Source organism: Lipophrys pholis, assembly GCF_963383615.2.
Source record: "Lipophrys pholis genome assembly, chromosome: 3".
Classification (NCBI taxonomy): domain Eukaryota; kingdom Metazoa; phylum Chordata; class Actinopteri; order Blenniiformes; family Blenniidae; genus Lipophrys; species Lipophrys pholis.
Window position 1 is genome coordinate 2,534,706 of NC_137627.1, and position 18,399 is coordinate 2,553,104.

Below are 18,399 nucleotides of genomic sequence, written 5' to 3' on the forward strand. Positions count from 1 at the left end.
CAAAATGAGTTATTTATAGCATCATACTGAACTAACAAAATAACATGTATGAGCATTGGCAATGTGTCGGGATGTCTTTGATACAGTGGTTATATACAGTGAGGGGATGTCTGATTCACCAATGCCTCAACATGTCATTAGTACTGTTTGCAGCAAACTTAAAGGCCATAACGGTGATCCTTGTACTGTTTTTTTTTTTCCTTTTGTTTTTTAAAATGATAATTAAAAAATGGAAAAGGTAATGACAGACAACTACTTCAGTAATAACAGCAATAATATCAATCAATATAGTATCATATAATAAATGTCAATCAGTCGTAATAATGAGTACACACATTTTGGCCATTTTTCTTTCTTTTTCTTTTTTTTTTAAATGTTTAAGCAAATTATTTGAATCCCTGTTTGAATAACATTTTAAAAGTGTGAAAACACTCTGATCAAAGTGACATGATTAAATTAAAAAGCTATTCCCAGTCCTCCTTTTACTAAAATTGAATACTTACATAGTATTTACATGTCTTCTGGCGAAACCAACTCTTATCAGATAAATGGGGGGAAAAAGAGAAGTGAAATACTTTAAATACTGTATATGCTAATATACAAACTGTAAATGTGTCAGGGATCCCAAGAGTCAACATTATTCACCAATATTCACGTTAGCAAAGTATTTTACAGCAATATCCACACATTGAGCATAGTTGTTCAATAAAAGTCAACATAAATAATGAACCCCAGCCAATCTCCATTCATTCAGTTTGGATCTCACAACAAGAAGCGAAAAGAAAAGTTTCCCATCCACGAGCGAGCTGAACTCTCCGCCCCGCGTCTGACTCCATCTCTCCATCTAGACTCATATTGAATCCTGAGACGAGGAACAGTTGATGTGTTCTCCCTCCGTGTTAGTCCTCAGACTTTGTGCTTTAAATTTTTCTAACTTGTTCTCTGTTGCTGTAAATCAGCGACGCGAGCAACAACTGGAAACAAGCGTGGGGAATATACAGATATGAGTGACCGAAGCTGAAGATGAAATCCTATCGACAGAAGCACATCGTTTTGTGCTTCTGCAGAGTTTGTTGTGTAAAAGTGTTTCTGGGCTGTTTTACGGTGATTTTAAACATGTGACTGGAGCCGGGGCAAACTCCAGGCGAAATCTAACAGCGAGTCAACAGATGCTAATGTCTGATAAAGCCGGAACATATTCTGCTCTTAAAACCGTTTGAAAAGCTGAAACTTGCCTCTAACTCGAGGGAAAGTACATCTGCTTTTCGCCTTTGAATTTTTTATTTTTTTTTTAAAAATCAGCTAAAAGTTGTAGAAGAGGAAAAGAAAAGGCAAAGTCAATGCAGGCAGTGGAATAAAAGCATTAAAGTGTACAGCGTTTAGGCACCGGAAAACCCAAAACGACCCATTTGTACATGATTCATCTTGATTACAAAAAAAAAAAAAAAGAGAAGGCCTATTTTTCTGCAAATGCTTCGAGAATGACGACATCCAAGCTTCTCTGGAAAAGAATGAGAACTTAAATTCAACGTAGCGGCGCTGAGGCAGCCGAAAACCGCCTCTCCGCTGTCGTAAAGTTGGTCATGGAACGAAAAGATCAGAAGAAAGAGGAGAAGGAGAAGTCTAAATGAAGTACTCTTTCTTCTCCTCTGCGTGCACGTGGTTTCCCTCAGCGTTGATGATGGCCGTGTCGGCGTCGGGGGCATCCTCCGCTCCTTTGGCCTCGTGCGTTAGATACGTCCCTGCGGGGACACGCGAAGCCAAACTCCATGTAAGACGTGGACTTACATCTGCTTATCCTGAGAAAATTGGAGTCCGAGTGACCCGATTTACCTTTATGTCTGGCCAGGTATCGCCCCAGAACGATTATCAAACACAAGGTGATGAAGACCACGACTGCAACGACGCCGCCGATCAAAGCGTGGTCCGGCCCGTGACGTCCCACAGCGTTGGGATCTGAAACACGAGGGGAGGCGGGAAACACGGAGGCCGGGAATATCGGTGAGACGTCTAAACACAGCAGCAGGAATCTATAAAACAGATCTGTTTTTATATATTATATTTGGCTCCCGAAAGAAATGATCCAGATGTGGAGTTTTACGCTTGCCAACAAAAGCACAACGGTCCCCAATGAGCTTGTGTCGTACGTTTGCAGCAGCCTGACATCGCTGCTTTTGAAGTGTCTGAACTGTGATATAAAAAAAAGCGGTAAACACAGGAAATACCACAAAATTCTGAAAATGTGGCATTAGCAGCAGAAACAAGCTGCAAAAAGAAAAAGTGCTCTGACTGATGCTTTAGGGTGCTTTTCCTCCAGAGCTTGTATACATACTATCTTTTATGTTTTCTCTTTGCTCCCTGCCACACTTCCCTGCTTCTCAGGGGTTTTTTTTTTTTCTCAAAATAAGTGTTATTTAAAATGAGGTATCCTCTGCAGAGACGAGCTGAGGCTTACCCTTTGTGTCTGTACTCTAATAAACTGTGAGCGGCGGTGTTTTCACTGTGCACCTCGTATGCTCTCATTATCTCAAGCTGATGAATGACCATGGCTTGTGCTCACTTTTGCAAAGTGACCCTGCGAAATGACGGCGGGGGATGTTTTTTTTTTTTTTTTCTCTTAACAAAACTCCACTGTTAACAGAATGCAAACCTCAAGTTCAGCATCCCAAAGTGTATGTGTGGCGTTTAAAATAAGTGATGAAAAAGAAAAAGATGAAGGGGTGTGACATGCAGTTTATTTAACTCCATGCAGACCCGACCCACCAGAATTTTATTTTTTTTTTAATCAGGATACTCAAACCCCGTTTACACGACAACGATTCAAGTGAAAATGCATCGTTTTGCCATGTTTGTTTTAAAAGTTTCGCATTTACACTGCAATATTTTGGAAACGATGTCGGTTTGCACGGCAACAGCAGAAACACTGAAAAAGATGTTTTCACCTTTGGGCCTCTAGTGGGTGCTGTTGGTTGATTTTGTAATGAAGCCACACACACAGGCGCAGAGAGAACAATACGCTATAAACATTAACAATGGGCGTACACAGACATTGATATTGACAGACGACAAAGTGGGATTGCTCGTCCGGGTGACTCAACTAAAAAACGACCACGTCCCAGGAGAATATAAAATGGGAGTCATGACACTCTGGATACCGCCATTGATGTTATCGTCCGTCTACTTGCGCATGTGCAGAAGAACTATTTACTTTTTTCCCATCATGGAGACAGAGATTCAGCCCGAGCCTTTTCAAATAGTGGCATTTTCCCGCTTTCCCATGATGACAGAGTTGGACCGTTTTAATAAAAGTTCTACCGTCGGAACCGCTCTCAGCGGCTCCGTCGTCGCGTAAACGAAAAAACCCAAAACGCAACGAAGGTTTTGCGTTTTCACTTGAGAACGTTGTTGTGTAAACGGGGCCCGACTCCCAAACCGGCGCTGGAGACTTTGAAGAAATAACTGCTCTGGTGCACCAGTTGAGTTATTTCATTTTTTTGTAGGATGTCAATGGGAGGAATGATCTGAATGTCAGCAAGGAGCACAAGCAATTTCCATATCGCAAAATATCAAAGCAGACGTTGTTACTCTTTCTCACCACAGTGCAAACACACAGTAACGGAAAACTTCCTCATTATTGTCCAATCAGACTTTTTAGTCCACATTTGAATGTATCATAGTACAGCAATTAAAACGACTGCCTGGAGATAATAAGATAAAAAAAAAATCTATTAACACATGCATAGAAAAGGAGATATCCACACATCTCTGCAGCATCGAGGACACCACTGATTCATATGCTTTACACAGCAACTGAAAACATTTCCTGACACAAACCTGAGGTATGTTAAAGTCTAAAAACTCTTAACAAAATGTGAAACTAAGCTATTACAGCCAAATACTTCACACAAGGATTAACTCATGGACACAGATTAACCCATGGTCACACAAAAATGTAACCTTAAGTATTTCAGAAAAATTACAATCCAATATATAAAAAGAGAAAATGTCCTTTTTTATTTCGAATGAAATTCCATTCTGACAAAAAATATCACCTTCAATCAAACAGAAGCGTCACACCATTGTGTAAAAGACGAACCAGAGACGTACTGTGTGATCACTTAAGCAGCATGTGACATGGCTGGAGAGAAAGTGACTGCTGTCAGCAGAGTGAGCGTCCATGCATGGTGATGACTTGGCTCATGCTGGGTGAGGCCATGACGTGTCCTGACCCAGAGCCAGATCCAGCATCACGCACTCCAAATCTGGCTCGCAATGATCACCTGCTGGGAATATTTACCTGCTGTAGGCCCTGGAAAGTCTTTGGCTGTTGCCATGGTTGGAGACAGTGACAGCAGTAAGGGAAGACGAGGGGAACAACACCGTGATAAAACAGGTGACCATACAGATTCAAAGGAAAAAGACAGGAAAATTGGTTTTCACTTTGACGGAGAGCAGGAGCGATGGTGAGCGAAGCTTGCTGTCGGAGGCAAACACATGCTTACAGGAAATGTTTGCACAACACACGCCATGACAACAAGATGAGGAACAAAGGCAGAATAAAAAATACAGTATTTATTCAGATTTAAAACTGCAATGTGGAGCCGCAACCCCCCCCCCCAGCTAATTGAAAATAAGTAATTTCCACAGATATTTTGAGGATTGTTGTTGGTAATTAGGAACACTTCCAAGACCTTGTTTACAAAGCAACATTTGAAGTAAAGGCGCATTGTTTTTGCATTTTCGTTTTAGAAATGTTTCCCGTTTGCAAGGCAATATTTTGAAAACGATTTACACGGAAATGACAATGTAGTTTTTAGTGGATGCTGTAGGTTGTTTTTGTAATGAAACCACACACACACATAGCGAACAATATACTATAAACGTTAACAATGACGAGTACACACAAGTTTGTACGGACAGACGATGGTTGGATTGTCATGGAGTCATTGGGTGATTCTCTACTAAAACTACCAAGTCCCAGGAAAATACGCACTGGGAGTATTAACCCTCTTGTTAACCTCCTTGTTGTTATTGTCCATCTACTCACACATGTACAGAACAACTATTTACTATGTATGTGATGGCCATACACAGTAGCAGAGTTGCATTTTCCACTTACTAACACATTCAATTCTTCACATTTCCTGTCAACTAACCACACTGAGTTGATTTAAAAAAAAAAAAACTACAAAAAAACTTTTAGTACATGCTACTACTCAACCATGGTAAGGTACACTGAGGTACTGTAAAAAAAACAACAACTAGTCGAGTGAATGTATCATGTAATGACAGCAGCGCTGTCTGTTATACGATGCACCGATTCTTTCCTTTCGATTGCTTTCAAACGCGCTAAATGCATAAATAATTATTCTAAAAGCGTAAAGTAATCCCAGTATACATCTGGTAGACATGCCTGATATTCTACATTCATGACGGCGGTCACACTAAATGAATACTGGCAGTTATTTTTTCTGTCTCTCAGATGCAAATCTCAGTGCATCACGTTAGTAAATCAGCTTCTGCAACCATTTTTATTTTTTTGTTGCAAAACTTCCATGTTGGATTTTTTGGAAAAAAAAAGGCGGTTCTGTGCGGACGATGGAAATGCTATTATAAATAGTTCTGCACATGCACAAGTGTGTGGTTTCATCACACAAAACAAACAGCACCCACTAGTGGCCTGGCATGTTAACTACATTGTTTTTAAGTCTTTCCGCCATTGCCATTGTTATTGGAATCTTGTTTTGTCTCATAAAGAATGGATATGATTTTTGCAATCTGTTCCATTTATGACCTGTGTGAGCACTTTTGTAACCTTCGATGTCTGCCGTGCCAGGAAGCATGTGGATATTTCTCACAACAATTCAGCCTTTAAGAAAGCGCTCTCCGACTTTATTGTGAGACAAACTCCTGGACAACCGCCAAAGGTTGTACTGTGACATTTTCTATTCTTGCAAGAATAATGTATTCAAATTCTCTTAAACTTCTTAATCGCTCTCAGTCAGATTCCTGTATATTCCGTATGCCGAGTTTTTTTTTACTAGGAAATTCTCCCGACACCATGTAAACCGACATCGTTTTCAAAATGTTGCCGTGTAAACGAAACAACGAAATGATGCGTTTTCACTTGAAACGACTTAACCAGTAGTTGGACTGAGTACAGAATGAATGCTGCAATGACTCACTGCTGCCCCCTAAAGCACAAAAACGGAGCTACTGAAATACTTTATTTGCCTTTAATTCATCTTATGGACAATTGTGTCAGCATGTTTGTTTTCTTCCACCTGTTGCTTCTGCTCCTGCATACTGTATGCACAGGCAGTCCACACATAGTTTCAAGCTTTTCCTCTGACAAAACATCTGCAAGTGAGTCGGTGAGACACCCAGCTGCTGAGAGCAGATGGCCGTTACAAACAAAAATACAATTTTACCTATGAAAACATTTTCTTGGGGGGGAGGAAATTGCATTAAATGAGTCTGCCAACTCTCAAGGATGGGCACAATGCGTTAGGCTGTAGAATAATCCTTCAACACATGTTTGTTTACGAGTGGATTTCAGGGGGCACCTTCAAGGTTTACGGCTTGATTCTCGAATTGAAGCGTTCCCCAACTCTGAGTAACACTCGTGTTTTCCCTATCGCAACAGCCCATCTATTTTCATTGCTGAAGCTACCATTTAGTGCTCTCGAGGCTCAGTATGAAAAAGCCATGACACACAAACACGGCAGCACTAATTCCATTAGGAGAGATGGAGTGAAGTATGCACACGGAGCATCTTCTTTTTGTTGGGGTCAGCGTGTGATCAGAATATGCAAATTACCCTAGTGGTAGGCTACCGGAAGGTTCTACCCTGTCAGAGGTAATTTACATATAAACGAATCGCCAAACAGAAGTAAATTGTTATTTACGGGTTGACAATTACTGATCACTAGCGGTAGGCCACCAAAGTAATGGATTACTGGAGTAATAGATTACTAAGGTAATGTACCAAGTGTAAGTTATGCAAAGCTATAAAGGTTGATTGGAGTAAATAGTCAGTTATCGGCCAACAGCTTTGAGCTAAAAAGGGTCGCCTGACGGGAGGAACCTCCACGGGGTCCAATCGCGAAGGCGGTCCACCAGTGGCACGACCGGTCAACAGGCGTGACGGGTCACTCCCTTGTTGACAACTGCGGGTCAGTGGCGTGACCTACCGAAGCGCCTGTGGACCCACAGGAGGCGACTCGCTGGAGTAACCGGGGAAAAGCTCAAGCTGCGAAGGCGTCACAAATGGCTATTGACCTATCAATGAACAACGGTACTTGATTACGAGTGATGATTAAATTACGGAGAGCAACCTATGATTCAAGTTATCAATGAAACAAACCTGCGATTTGTAAGTCAATAACTGAGGGGAGGCTGAATTACTTCGGTGGAGTGGACCACCGAAGGTGATCTGCAAGTAATTTAGAATGGATTGTTAATCAAACAAGTTTGGTTATTTATCTAATAACAATCGGGAGTAATCAAGGAGGAGTTGGAATTAATTAAGTAAAGTCGGGGTTTACTAATTAAATACAATGAGTTATTTGAATGAGCTAAACCATTGAAATTGAATTAAATGCAGTTAGGATTATTAATTGGATAAACTTGCGCTTTATGAATTAATAATACTGGATAATTGGATGCTGAGATGCACGAAAACCACTTAAAAATGATTAAAAGCACTCTTGAGTATTAATTGAATAAATTGACTAATTTATTAATTAATAAAGCATACAAATTATCTATCTGCAACAAAAATAAATGAACAATAGCTTAGAGACAATTCAAGTTGTGATTAGGTTAACTGGGTAACAGATCAATCAATAATAGTGCGGGTAATTAACCACAGAAAATGCGATGAAACACTTAAAATTATTTAAAAGCAATGCGGGTTATTCCCGTGGAAAACCTGCATTCATTCGCCAACGCCTCCTAGGTGTGTTAAATTACCCAAAGCGTTAAAATCATTGAAATTGATTTAAACCATTCAAACTATTAATCAATTGAATATTACCGTTACTTAATCAAAGTCGGGGCACCAGCTGAAGTTAGGGTCTTAAACGAAACATCAGTCTTAAAAAAGAAAGTTCAATTAAAATGTTTAAATTATTATTTCTGATTGAAATGATAATCGCAATTTAACTGAAGCAGGAAAGGAAGGCTGTAAATCCGAGCACTGACTGTTACAACCAGCAGTTGTCGCTGAAAAGCACACAAAAACCACCAAGAATCGTTCAATTCAACTATTAAGTGTTTATTAACAAACGTCTATTCCTAAATCATCAATCTATGAATCACATCTAATCAATAAACATCAAGCAAGATCTCATAAAACAACACAATACAAAACAAAGCCAGCTAATAAAGTGTGTGTGTGTGTGTGTGAGTGTGTGTGTGTGTGTGTGTGTGTGTTCGAGTGTGGGGGAGCGATGTGTGTGAGTGGGTGTGTGTGTGTTCGAGTGTGGGGAGCGATGTGTGTGTGTGTGTGTGCGGGTTTGTGGAGCGAAAGGGGCGTGACTTGGTGAGAGGGTAATGACCACGAACGTCCACCAGAGGGAGGTAGACGTCGGCGGTCCGGTGTAATCACCCGATCTGGCCACTAGGTGCGCGTCGGCGCGCGGGGCAGTTGTGATGACTTAATGCAACCACCAGATGGCGGTACGAGCGGTTGCAATTACCCACGCGACTACCAGAGGGCGCCAAACGGCTCGGCGACCCGGCGAGGAAATCGATGTGATTACCCACCCGGTCACCAGAGGCGCTCGGCGTGCTCTGCCTGGGATAGCGTGACGTCACTGAGCTCCGCACGGGCCGTAGCCGTCGGGAGCGCGCCGGATTCCTTGTGGCCGAGAAATCCGAGCCGCAGTGAACTACACACGGTCCCAGGGACGCACTGAAAGGAGGCGCTTGGAGGCAGCGGCGGCCGTACCGTGCGCTGGTTAGTGAACAGGGAAACAGAGGAGAAGAGGAGAGAGAGAGAGGAGAGAGGAGGGGGTGTCTGACTGTGTACACTGACGCGACCGCCTCAGCTTACACGTACAGAGTCCAAAAACGGCTGTTCAGGCAGATATGGACTCTGGGAGCAGAAGCGTGAGCTGAGGATGAGGAGGCTCGCGCGTGCGTGCGATGATTCGCGTGGATGGCCGTCCACGCGTAGACACAAAAGTACTCAGAAACAGGGATCGGCGTCCCAAAGTTACAAGTACCAACAATAAACACACAGCAATAATAATATCACGTTATTCTAATTCCTGCCCAGACTCTAAGCCTTACTTGGTTGGACGAGGGGGAAACGTGCTTCCGTGGCCAGGTGAAATCCGTCGATTTGTGGCCGCGGGCGGTTCTCTGGCGTCCCAGAAAATAGAGACCTGACGTGGACTACGGAGGGGAAACCCGTAGTGTGATCCGAGGGGCGATCAGCAGCTTCTTGCGATGAGGGGGGGAGTGAAGAAGCGATGCTCAGGTCGGTCTGCAGACGAGCGTGCGGTTGCAGCGCGCGCTCGGGGTCCGGAGGATGCAAACAAAAAAAAGGGAGAAAAAAAAGAAGGGGAAACCAAAAATAAAGGGAATTCCCGCTTTTCTTGAGCTCGTCCAGCGAGGTGAAGAAAATTCAGGCCCGGTCCAGGTGCGTTAACACGAGGCGCTTTGTCTCCTTACGAAAAGGTGCGTCTGGGTTGACGCGATTTCGTTTTGGAAGAGGCTGGATCTCTTCCCGGGCCTGAATTTATACCGTTATGATGTCTTCCGGGCTCCCCGCGGCGTTGGCCGTGGTTCAGCCAATCCACGCGGGGTTGGCTTGCGCGTCACCGGGCCGGTGACCCGGTGATGACGGGATTTTGGGTCCCCCTGCCGTCGAGCTGCAGCGCCGCAGCTAGAGGAGGGGGGACCCGGGGGCCCCCCAGGGGGGGGTCATGTGATCAATGGCGAATTTTCCAGGGTTGAGCACATGGTTTCTTTGTTCTCAAAGAAACGTGGCTCACCCCCCTCCTCGCCCCCCCCCCCTTCCTCATGAGGGTGAGTGAACAAAGGATTTTGGCTCCAACATCCCCCCTTTGTTCCGAAGAGTGGGATGCAGGTCACAGTCTTTGGAGCAAACCTGGGCCGAACAATCCATAGAATCTGTGAACGTCCCCATGTCCTGTGAAACATACTGTCCTTCTCTGTCCACCAGTTCACATGTGAGGTTATTTCCTGAGCAGGCTGGGCTAGTCTGGGCAGGCTAAGGCTAGTCTGGGCAGACTTACTATTTCTATTCTAACTATCTAAGCACACATACATTTCATTTCTTAAGGGTCGTCACCAGTGAACATGAAAGAGGTAGGAAAGGGACAGGAGAGTGAGAAATAGGAAGGGAACGGGTGGTTAGGAAAAGGGTTAGTAGGCCGTGCCTTCACCTCTTGGTTGGGTGAGGGCTGGCCTATTGTGTGTTTGTGGATGGGCCCACAAAACGTGGCGAGACCAGGGTCAGGGAATCCAGTCGGGCCTGTAGTTTCTGGATGTACTTGTACATCGCGTACGCCACTACGGCCGTGATGATCCAGCCACTGAGCAACATTCCGAGCGCTGCCATGCTGATGGGATGGTCTTGGTATGGGTGTCCACCTGCCCGCCTAGGGAAAGTGGCTGAGAGCCCTGTGGGCTTTAAATTGAATTTAATCAATTTGGTTCCCTCAGCCAGAAGCTGGCTTTGGAGGGTGGCATCAATTGTGAAATTGTGCCCGACGAATGCATCCATCATCTCAATCTCCACCTCGTGTCGGTCGGCATCGAGATGATGGAGGATTATGTCGTCAATGTGTACTGTAGCCCCTGGTGGGACATTGAGGAATATTGTTTGATTGGGCAGGGTGAGCTTGGTGGCTATATCATGGCGGTCGTAGGACATGGTCGCTTCAGAATGAGGTGTGTTGACGAGCCATCGACTACCTGCTCTCTCTACTCTGGTCTCGGTTCCTTCATCTTTGATGGACAAACTACCTTGACATTTCTGCTCCGGGGCGTCTGCCCTCAGCCCACATAGATAGTTGGTGACATCTCTAATGAAAGGGTTGCTGGGACAGATCCAGTGAATGTCTTTGGTGTTTGTGCACATGCTGAGATTGGGGACCAGGTAGAGTGAGGGGTTGTCGTCGTGGTAGGCGAGTGTGGGTGGCGTTCGGAGGTGTACGTGTGTGTTACCCTCCCAGAATCCCACATTCAATACGGTTTTTAAACGGTACACATTCTGCTTTTCAATGATTGGTAGGTTTAGGATAAATCCTAACTCTAGGTTCTGTGGGTTCACAGAGATCGGAATAGCACTGCCGAGACTATATGCCAGATGTACCTGTGAAGGTTGTACAACAGTGGTGGTAGTGGTCTTGAGAATCTGTTCAACCAGTGTTAGTGGAACTAAGTACGTGGGGATCTTCCCGGTACTGAGGCTACTCACGGAGGAACTGACTTCTCTAAGGAGATCTTGCATAAGATCCCTGACTATTCGCACATACGTTATGTCCTCACTGACGATACTTGACAAGGTTGTTAAGGCATGCAAGGTGTTATTGATTAAAGCAGAATGCAAGTTTACAGTGAGTATGGTTCCCTGAACCGTTTTGGTCAAGCCTTGTAACGGTTCACTCTGTATTAGGAGTCTCTGTTGGATTTCCGGCATTTCTTCTTCGAGTTCCCCGACATGTCTCTGAAAGCTCCTCAGTTCTGACACATTAGTTGGGGCTTTGATGTCTTGGATGGCGCGAATCCTCCCCGCTTGGGGTTCGATTCCGTCAGCGCCAACTGTTAACCCCACGTATTCAACCCTGGTACGGCACCACTGACCTTTGCGAAGTGCCAGTTTGGCGCCTGCCGCCAGGAGCTGGTTCAAGACGTGTCTTATCTCGGCTAAATGCTCCTCAAAGGTGCAGCTTCTCATGAGGATGTCATCCACATAGATGAGGTTGCCTCGGGCGGCGGCGTCACTCATCGCTTTGTGGAGGAAGATGTTGAACTCAGATGGTGAGTTTGAGTAGCCGAATGGGCACCGGTTCCAGGTGTACTGGCGGTTGCCAAAGGAAAAAGCAAGTTTGTACTGGTCAGATGGATCCACTTTCATGGTCCAAAATCCATTTGCCACGTCGACTGTGGAAAAGAAACGAGCACCTTTTACTTTGGCCAGCTCCTGATCCAGGTGGATCATGGGCCAGCGAGAAAGAGGAACCTGTTTGTTCAGCGGGCGATAGTCGATGGTAAGCCGCCATTTACCAGTGGGTTTTAATACTGGCCAGATTGGCGAGTTGTACGTCGAGTTGCACTCTCGGATAATGTTCTTCTCTCGCAGTTTGTCAAGGATCTCCTGGATGGATTCATAGGCAGCCAGCGGGATTCTGTACTGGCGTACGAAGGATGGTGGCGCCATTGGGTCGGTAGGAATGCGCACTAGGTGAAGGTCTGTAACCCCACAATCATGTGCATCCCTAGCAAAGATCGCTTGAAATTCGCGGAAAACATTTCTGAGTGCTTCTCGTTGTTCCCGTGTCGTGAGAGCATCTGCTTTTTCAAGTTGCTGCTCAATCTCTGACTCAAAACCAGAGTACGGTTCCTCCGGTGCAGACCCTGGCTGCCCACCGGGGTTCTCAGCACTTTCTGGTTGAGTCGCCAGCGCGTACACTATCATGTCACCTTCGGTGCTGAGGGTTGAACCACAGATTGCCTCCTGTGCGAGGGCTTCGTGACGAGCAATGGTGATCATGCGGGTGGGGAACGTGTACAACACCTTGTCGAGTGTCTCGTCCCTGATGAGGGATGGAGGTAGGTCGCCAATGACGGGCACCCTGAGCTCGAAGTCGTGAAATGAGCTGTCGACCAAGACGCCTAGTGGTTTTCCCGCATTCACCTGAACCGGATTGTGGGTCAGGTTCTGGACTAGCAGGTAGGCTGAGCGGTTGGTTAGCTCTAGAAGGGGTGTGCCACAAATTGTCAGGCAAAGGTCAGAAAAGCACGGTAAGGGTTGAAAGAATGCTTGTGGGCCAAGCATCCTCTGCCCCTTGAGCAGTGCGAGACGGATTGGGAACCCGGCTGTCCGTGCTGGAATTGTGGCTTCCAACTCACTAGCAGCGTGACACGCCTGCGGGATCGTCTGACCGGATGCCATTTGCTCCGGCTCGGTCGTCAGATGCTGCGTGTCCGCGCTCGCCAGTGACCCCAAAACCTGGTTCACGGCGTCCAGCTGGACTCCAAGCCTGACAAGGAGATCCGCTCCTATGTGACAAGGAGGGCGGAGCTGCGGGACGACACTCATATAGTGCATGGCTTTCTTCTGCCCTATCTGCACGGAGAGGGCACATACACCAGTTGCTTTGATTAGTGTCTGCGGCGACCCTGCAGCAAGCAGGCGATGGCTGTGCTGCACTTGGACAAGGAGTGCGTTGTGTTGGCACAGATCCTTTAGAAGATCGGCATCAATGGCAGATTTCTCTGACCACAGAGCCAAGAGTGTCTCTGGGACCAAGGTCCCATTCAGGTGTACCCCCCCCACGATGTGGGGATTGTATAGTGGAGATCCATCGTTCGCCAGTGCGCATAGGAATGATGGATGCTCTCTCAGAGACTGATAGCTCCTAGACTGCCGCGACTGCTGGCCGTCAGGGAGCATGACAAGAGGGGTGTTTGAGCCAGATTCTTTGGAAGGCGTACACATGGGATTAGAACTTCTGGACTCGATGGCAGCGTTCATGCTGTCAGAAGAGGGAGGGTCCATGTCTGGACCGATTCGAGTCGGGTTGCGTACTTGGGCCCAAAGGTACCCGCGACGGCAATCGATCAGTGGGGCTAATCGGTTAAGGAGATCTTGGCCAATGAGTAATGGTTCTGTGTCCAGCGTGGTGACATAGATGGGATGCACCAAAGACATCTCTTGGAAAGTGACATCCACCCAGACGCGTTGGGTGATGGGTGAAGTGTCCTGAGTGAAGCTTCTGATGTTAATGCTGCAAGCTTCGACCTGCAGTGGCTTTCCAAGAGACAGCAGAGCTCTCGCAAGCTCGGCGAAGGTGGCTGAACACCTTAGGCTTATTTCGGACCCGGAATCTAACAGCGCGAGGGCGTTTACACATCCTCCCACCACCACGGATGTGTAGATGCGGTTGGCGTTCTCTCGGTGCACGAGATTGCCTAAGAAAGTCAGGAACGGCAAATCGGTGGACTGGGAAGCTGTCGTTCTTGAACGTTCTCCCGCCTCACCTGTTTCTCCCCCCCACCCGACAAGGTAAACCTTGTTTGTGGTGGGTCGGGGCCGCCGCTCTAGTCAGGAGGGAGGGGGCCTACGTCCCCGTCCCCTTGAGGGGGGGTGGCGCCCCCTTTGGTTGGACAGGTCCAAGTTCTGTACAGCCTCTTTGATGCAGGTTTGAACCCACTGCTGTAGCTCAGTCTTTAACTGGTCAGCTCTGTAGCGACCGTGGTCCCTTTCCGAACCTTTCATTTTCCACTTTGAATTCGGGTCGGGCCCTTTCTTCGGTTGGAAGTTTTGTTCTGACCTGGCCCATTTTCCACCCTTTTGATTCGGTGGAATACCCTTCTGGCTCTGTTGTCCCCCCTTTTGATTTGGTTGTGCGCCTTTCTGCTCAGACGGAGAGGGTGTACCAGACCCTCCTCCAGCATTCGTTCTGGGTGTCGGCAACTCATCGCCCTCAAGCCTCAAATCCGTGTTTTCCCTTGGCTCCATTTCCAGGACCCTCTGGTCAATGTCAGGCTTCTTACCCGGGCATTGACGCAATTCCCACACCATCTGCGCGTGCTGGCGCAGTTCCTTCATGGTGGGTTTGGCGGTCCTGCAAAATAGAGCCACATCGAACCTCCCACTGTCGTGGAGGTTGTTGACAAACAGAGACTTGAAGGCGTGATCTTCCTCCAACCCCGGTGCATTGCGGCCTTGGAAGTAGGCCACTCGTAGGCGCCTGTAATACTCCTTTGGAGGTTCAGACTTCCGTTGGGTGATCGCGAATGCACCAAACGTTGCCGAAGCAGGGTCATTGTACAATGAATACTCTTCCCGGAGAGCCTGGCAGAGGGTGGAGTACCGGTCTCGGGTGTCTGGCGGCAGGGATTCCATGAAAACATGGACTGTTCTGGACGTTGTTTTCCAGAGAAGCTTTAGCTTCTCCCGCATGGAAGGACGTGCGATGTCGAGGAGGCAGCGTTCAACCTCACGGAGGTAGTCCTCGATACTCGCGTCCTTGTTGCTCGGGTCAAAGCGTTCGATGTCCTTTGCGAGGGATTCGAGCTGGCGGGTCCGGACATCCCACCCCCTCACGGGACTGGGGCCGTCAGAGTCCTCTGACGACAGTTCCCCGTGGACTGCTGTCTGACGCGGGTCGGGGCCGCTAGGGCCATACAAGGGAGGTCTACTGGGGTGTAGAGGCACCCTCCTGGACCCCTGCTCCCGACTGCTAGCGTCGCGTGGGGGCTGCAGATGGGAAGGAGTGGCGGAGTCGTCGAAGCGCACCGTGCTGCGGCTGCGCGTGGGCTGAAAAGAATCACCATCTAAGCTATATGAGGCGTCATACCTCTGCGTTGTGGCGCATGAGGAGTCGATAGTGCCAGACCTCTCTGGCGAAGCCAGATTACGACGACCCCAATTAGGGTCACGTTGCGCACCTAGGGTGGCAGTGTAAAGCTGGTGTCGGAGATTTTCTTCCCTCTCCATGCCCATCGCGATTAGCGACTGAGCTTCTTCTAGGTTTTCCTTTAACTCCTGGATCTGAGGCTCACTCTCTAGTGTGCACTCATCGACCTTCGTCTCCTTATGAGGAGGCAGAGCCCGTTGCTTCTCGGGCTCTGAAGGCTGATCCTCGTCCTTGGAGGCGTCCAGCTCCTGTCGGAGGCGAGCGTTGTCCTTGGATAGCCTCTGGTTGTCCAGACGCAGCCGATCCGTACGCTCCTCCGCCTCCTTTGACTGTAGCTCTGCTCTACGCTGGTAGAGCAGGCTGATCTGGCCCAGGACGTCCGGCACTGTACGTGCCGGCTTGTCCCCTGGGTTGTTGACAAAACTTACCAGCTCTCGGATCTTTTCTTCGCAAATCTCAACGTTGTAGCGTTCGAGATTTGCTTTCTCCTCCAAGGAGAGACGGACGAGGTGGGACACCACGTCTCGTATGGCCGGCTCAGTTAGCACCGGCGGAGCCTCGGCTCCCTGTGCCCGGGAACTCTTACCCTCCATTGAGTGGTTGAGATTTACGCCCGAAGTCAACAACGTTAGCTGTGGTTAACGGCAAATTAGCTTTGCTACTGCACAGGTAACGGCTGTACCTGTGTCTTACAAACCTCTCGGTTTCGTTAATTGCTCGAGCTGCACCCTATCCAAGTTAGTCAGATGCGTCTAACACCTTGGCGAGCAATATTGTTAGTGTCTATTAATCGTAGTCAGAAATCTTAACACAGCGTGTTAATCATGCGTAGAATGCAGGGAAAGCAAGGCACTAACCACTTCACAACTGATTTCCCACCACAAGTGACTTTGTTCGACAGTGCTGAAAAAGTGTATCTTGAAAACCAATTCTGGGAGAATAAAGTTAACGGCTACACCTTAAGTGAACGATTCAGGATTATTTTGTGCAGTTATTCGTAACAATGCTGGTTTACAACAGCCTCACACGGGGCACCATTATGTTGGGGTCAGCGTGTGATCAGAATATGCAAATTACCCTAGTGGTAGGCTACCGGAAGGTTCTACCCTGTCAGAGGTAATTTACATATAAACGAATCGCCAAACAGAAGTAAATTGTTATTTACGGGTTGACAATTACTGATCACTAGCGGTAGGCCACCAAAGTAATGGATTACTGGAGTAATAGATTACTAAGGTAATGTACCAAGTGTAAGTTATGCAAAGCTATAAAGGTTGATTGGAGTAAATAGTCAGTTATCGGCCAACAGCTTTGAGCTAAAAAGGGTCGCCTGACGGGAGGAACCTCCACGGGGTCCAATCGCGAAGGCGGTCCACCAGTGGCACGACCGGTCAACAGGCGTGACGGGTCACTCCCTTGTTGACAACTGCGGGTCAGTGGCGTGACCTACCGAAGCGCCTGTGGACCCACAGGAGGCGACTCGCTGGAGTAACCGGGGAAAAGCTCAAGCTGCGAAGGCGTCACAAATGGCTATTGACCTATCAATGAACAACGGTACTTGATTACGAGTGATGATTAAATTACGGAGAGCAACCTATGATTCAAGTTATCAATGAAACAAACCTGCGATTTGTAAGTCAATAACTGAGGGGAGGCTGAATTACTTCGGTGGAGTGGACCACCGAAGGTGATCTGCAAGTAATTTAGAATGGATTGTTAATCAAACAAGTTTGGTTATTTATCTAATAACAATCGGGAGTAATCAAGGAGGAGTTGGAATTAATTAAGTAAAGTCGGGGTTTACTAATTAAATACAATGAGTTATTTGAATGAGCTAAACCATTGAAATTGAATTAAATGCAGTTAGGATTATTAATTGGATAAACTTGCGCTTTATGAATTAATAATACTGGATAATTGGATGCTGAGATGCACGAAAACCACTTAAAAATGATTAAAAGCACTCTTGAGTATTAATTGAATAAATTGACTAATTTATTAATTAATAAAGCATACAAATTATCTATCTGCAACAAAAATAAATGAACAATAGCTTAGAGACAATTCAAGTTGTGATTAGGTTAACTGGGTAACAGATCAATCAATAATAGTGCGGGTAATTAACCACAGAAAATGCGATGAAACACTTAAAATTATTTAAAAGCAATGCGGGTTATTCCCGTGGAAAACCTGCATTCATTCGCCAACGCCTCCTAGGTGTGTTAAATTACCCAAAGCGTTAAAATCATTGAAATTGATTTAAACCATTCAAACTATTAATCAATTGAATATTACCGTTACTTAATCAAAGTCGGGGCACCAGCTGAAGTTAGGGTCTTAAACGAAACATCAGTCTTAAAAAAGAAAGTTCAATTAAAATGTTTAAATTATTATTTCTGATTGAAATGATAATCGCAATTTAACTGAAGCAGGAAAGGAAGGCTGTAAATCCGAGCACTGACTGTTACAACCAGCAGTTGTCGCTGAAAAGCACACAAAAACCACCAAGAATCGTTCAATTCAACTATTAAGTGTTTATTAACAAACGTCTATTCCTAAATCATCAATCTATGAATCACATCTAATCAATAAACATCAAGCAAGATCTCATAAAACAACACAATACAAAACAAAGCCAGCTAATAAAGTGTGTGTGTGTGTGTGTGAGTGTGTGTGTGTGTGTGTGTGTGTGTTCGAGTGTGGGGGAGCGATGTGTGTGAGTGGGTGTGTGTGTGTTCGAGTGTGGGGAGCGATGTGTGTGTGTGTGTGTGCGGGT

The 18,399-nt window shown here is 46.4% G+C and overlaps 1 protein-coding gene across 1 annotated transcript in view; it reads right to left on the reverse strand.

Annotated features, from left to right (window-relative positions):
* Positions 1-371: 371 nt before the first annotated feature.
* Positions 372-18,399, reverse strand: part of cadm2b (cell adhesion molecule 2b) — a 217,505-nt gene continuing 199,477 nt past the window's right edge. The window contains exons 9-10 of the mRNA XM_080460213.1: positions 1,834-1,956; positions 372-1,742 (exon numbers count right to left, since the gene is read on the reverse strand). Of these exons, the coding sequence (XP_080316339.1) occupies positions 1,624-1,742; positions 1,834-1,956 (242 nt within the window). The 3' untranslated portion in view covers positions 372-1,623. The remainder of the gene's footprint in view (positions 1,743-1,833; positions 1,957-18,399) is intronic.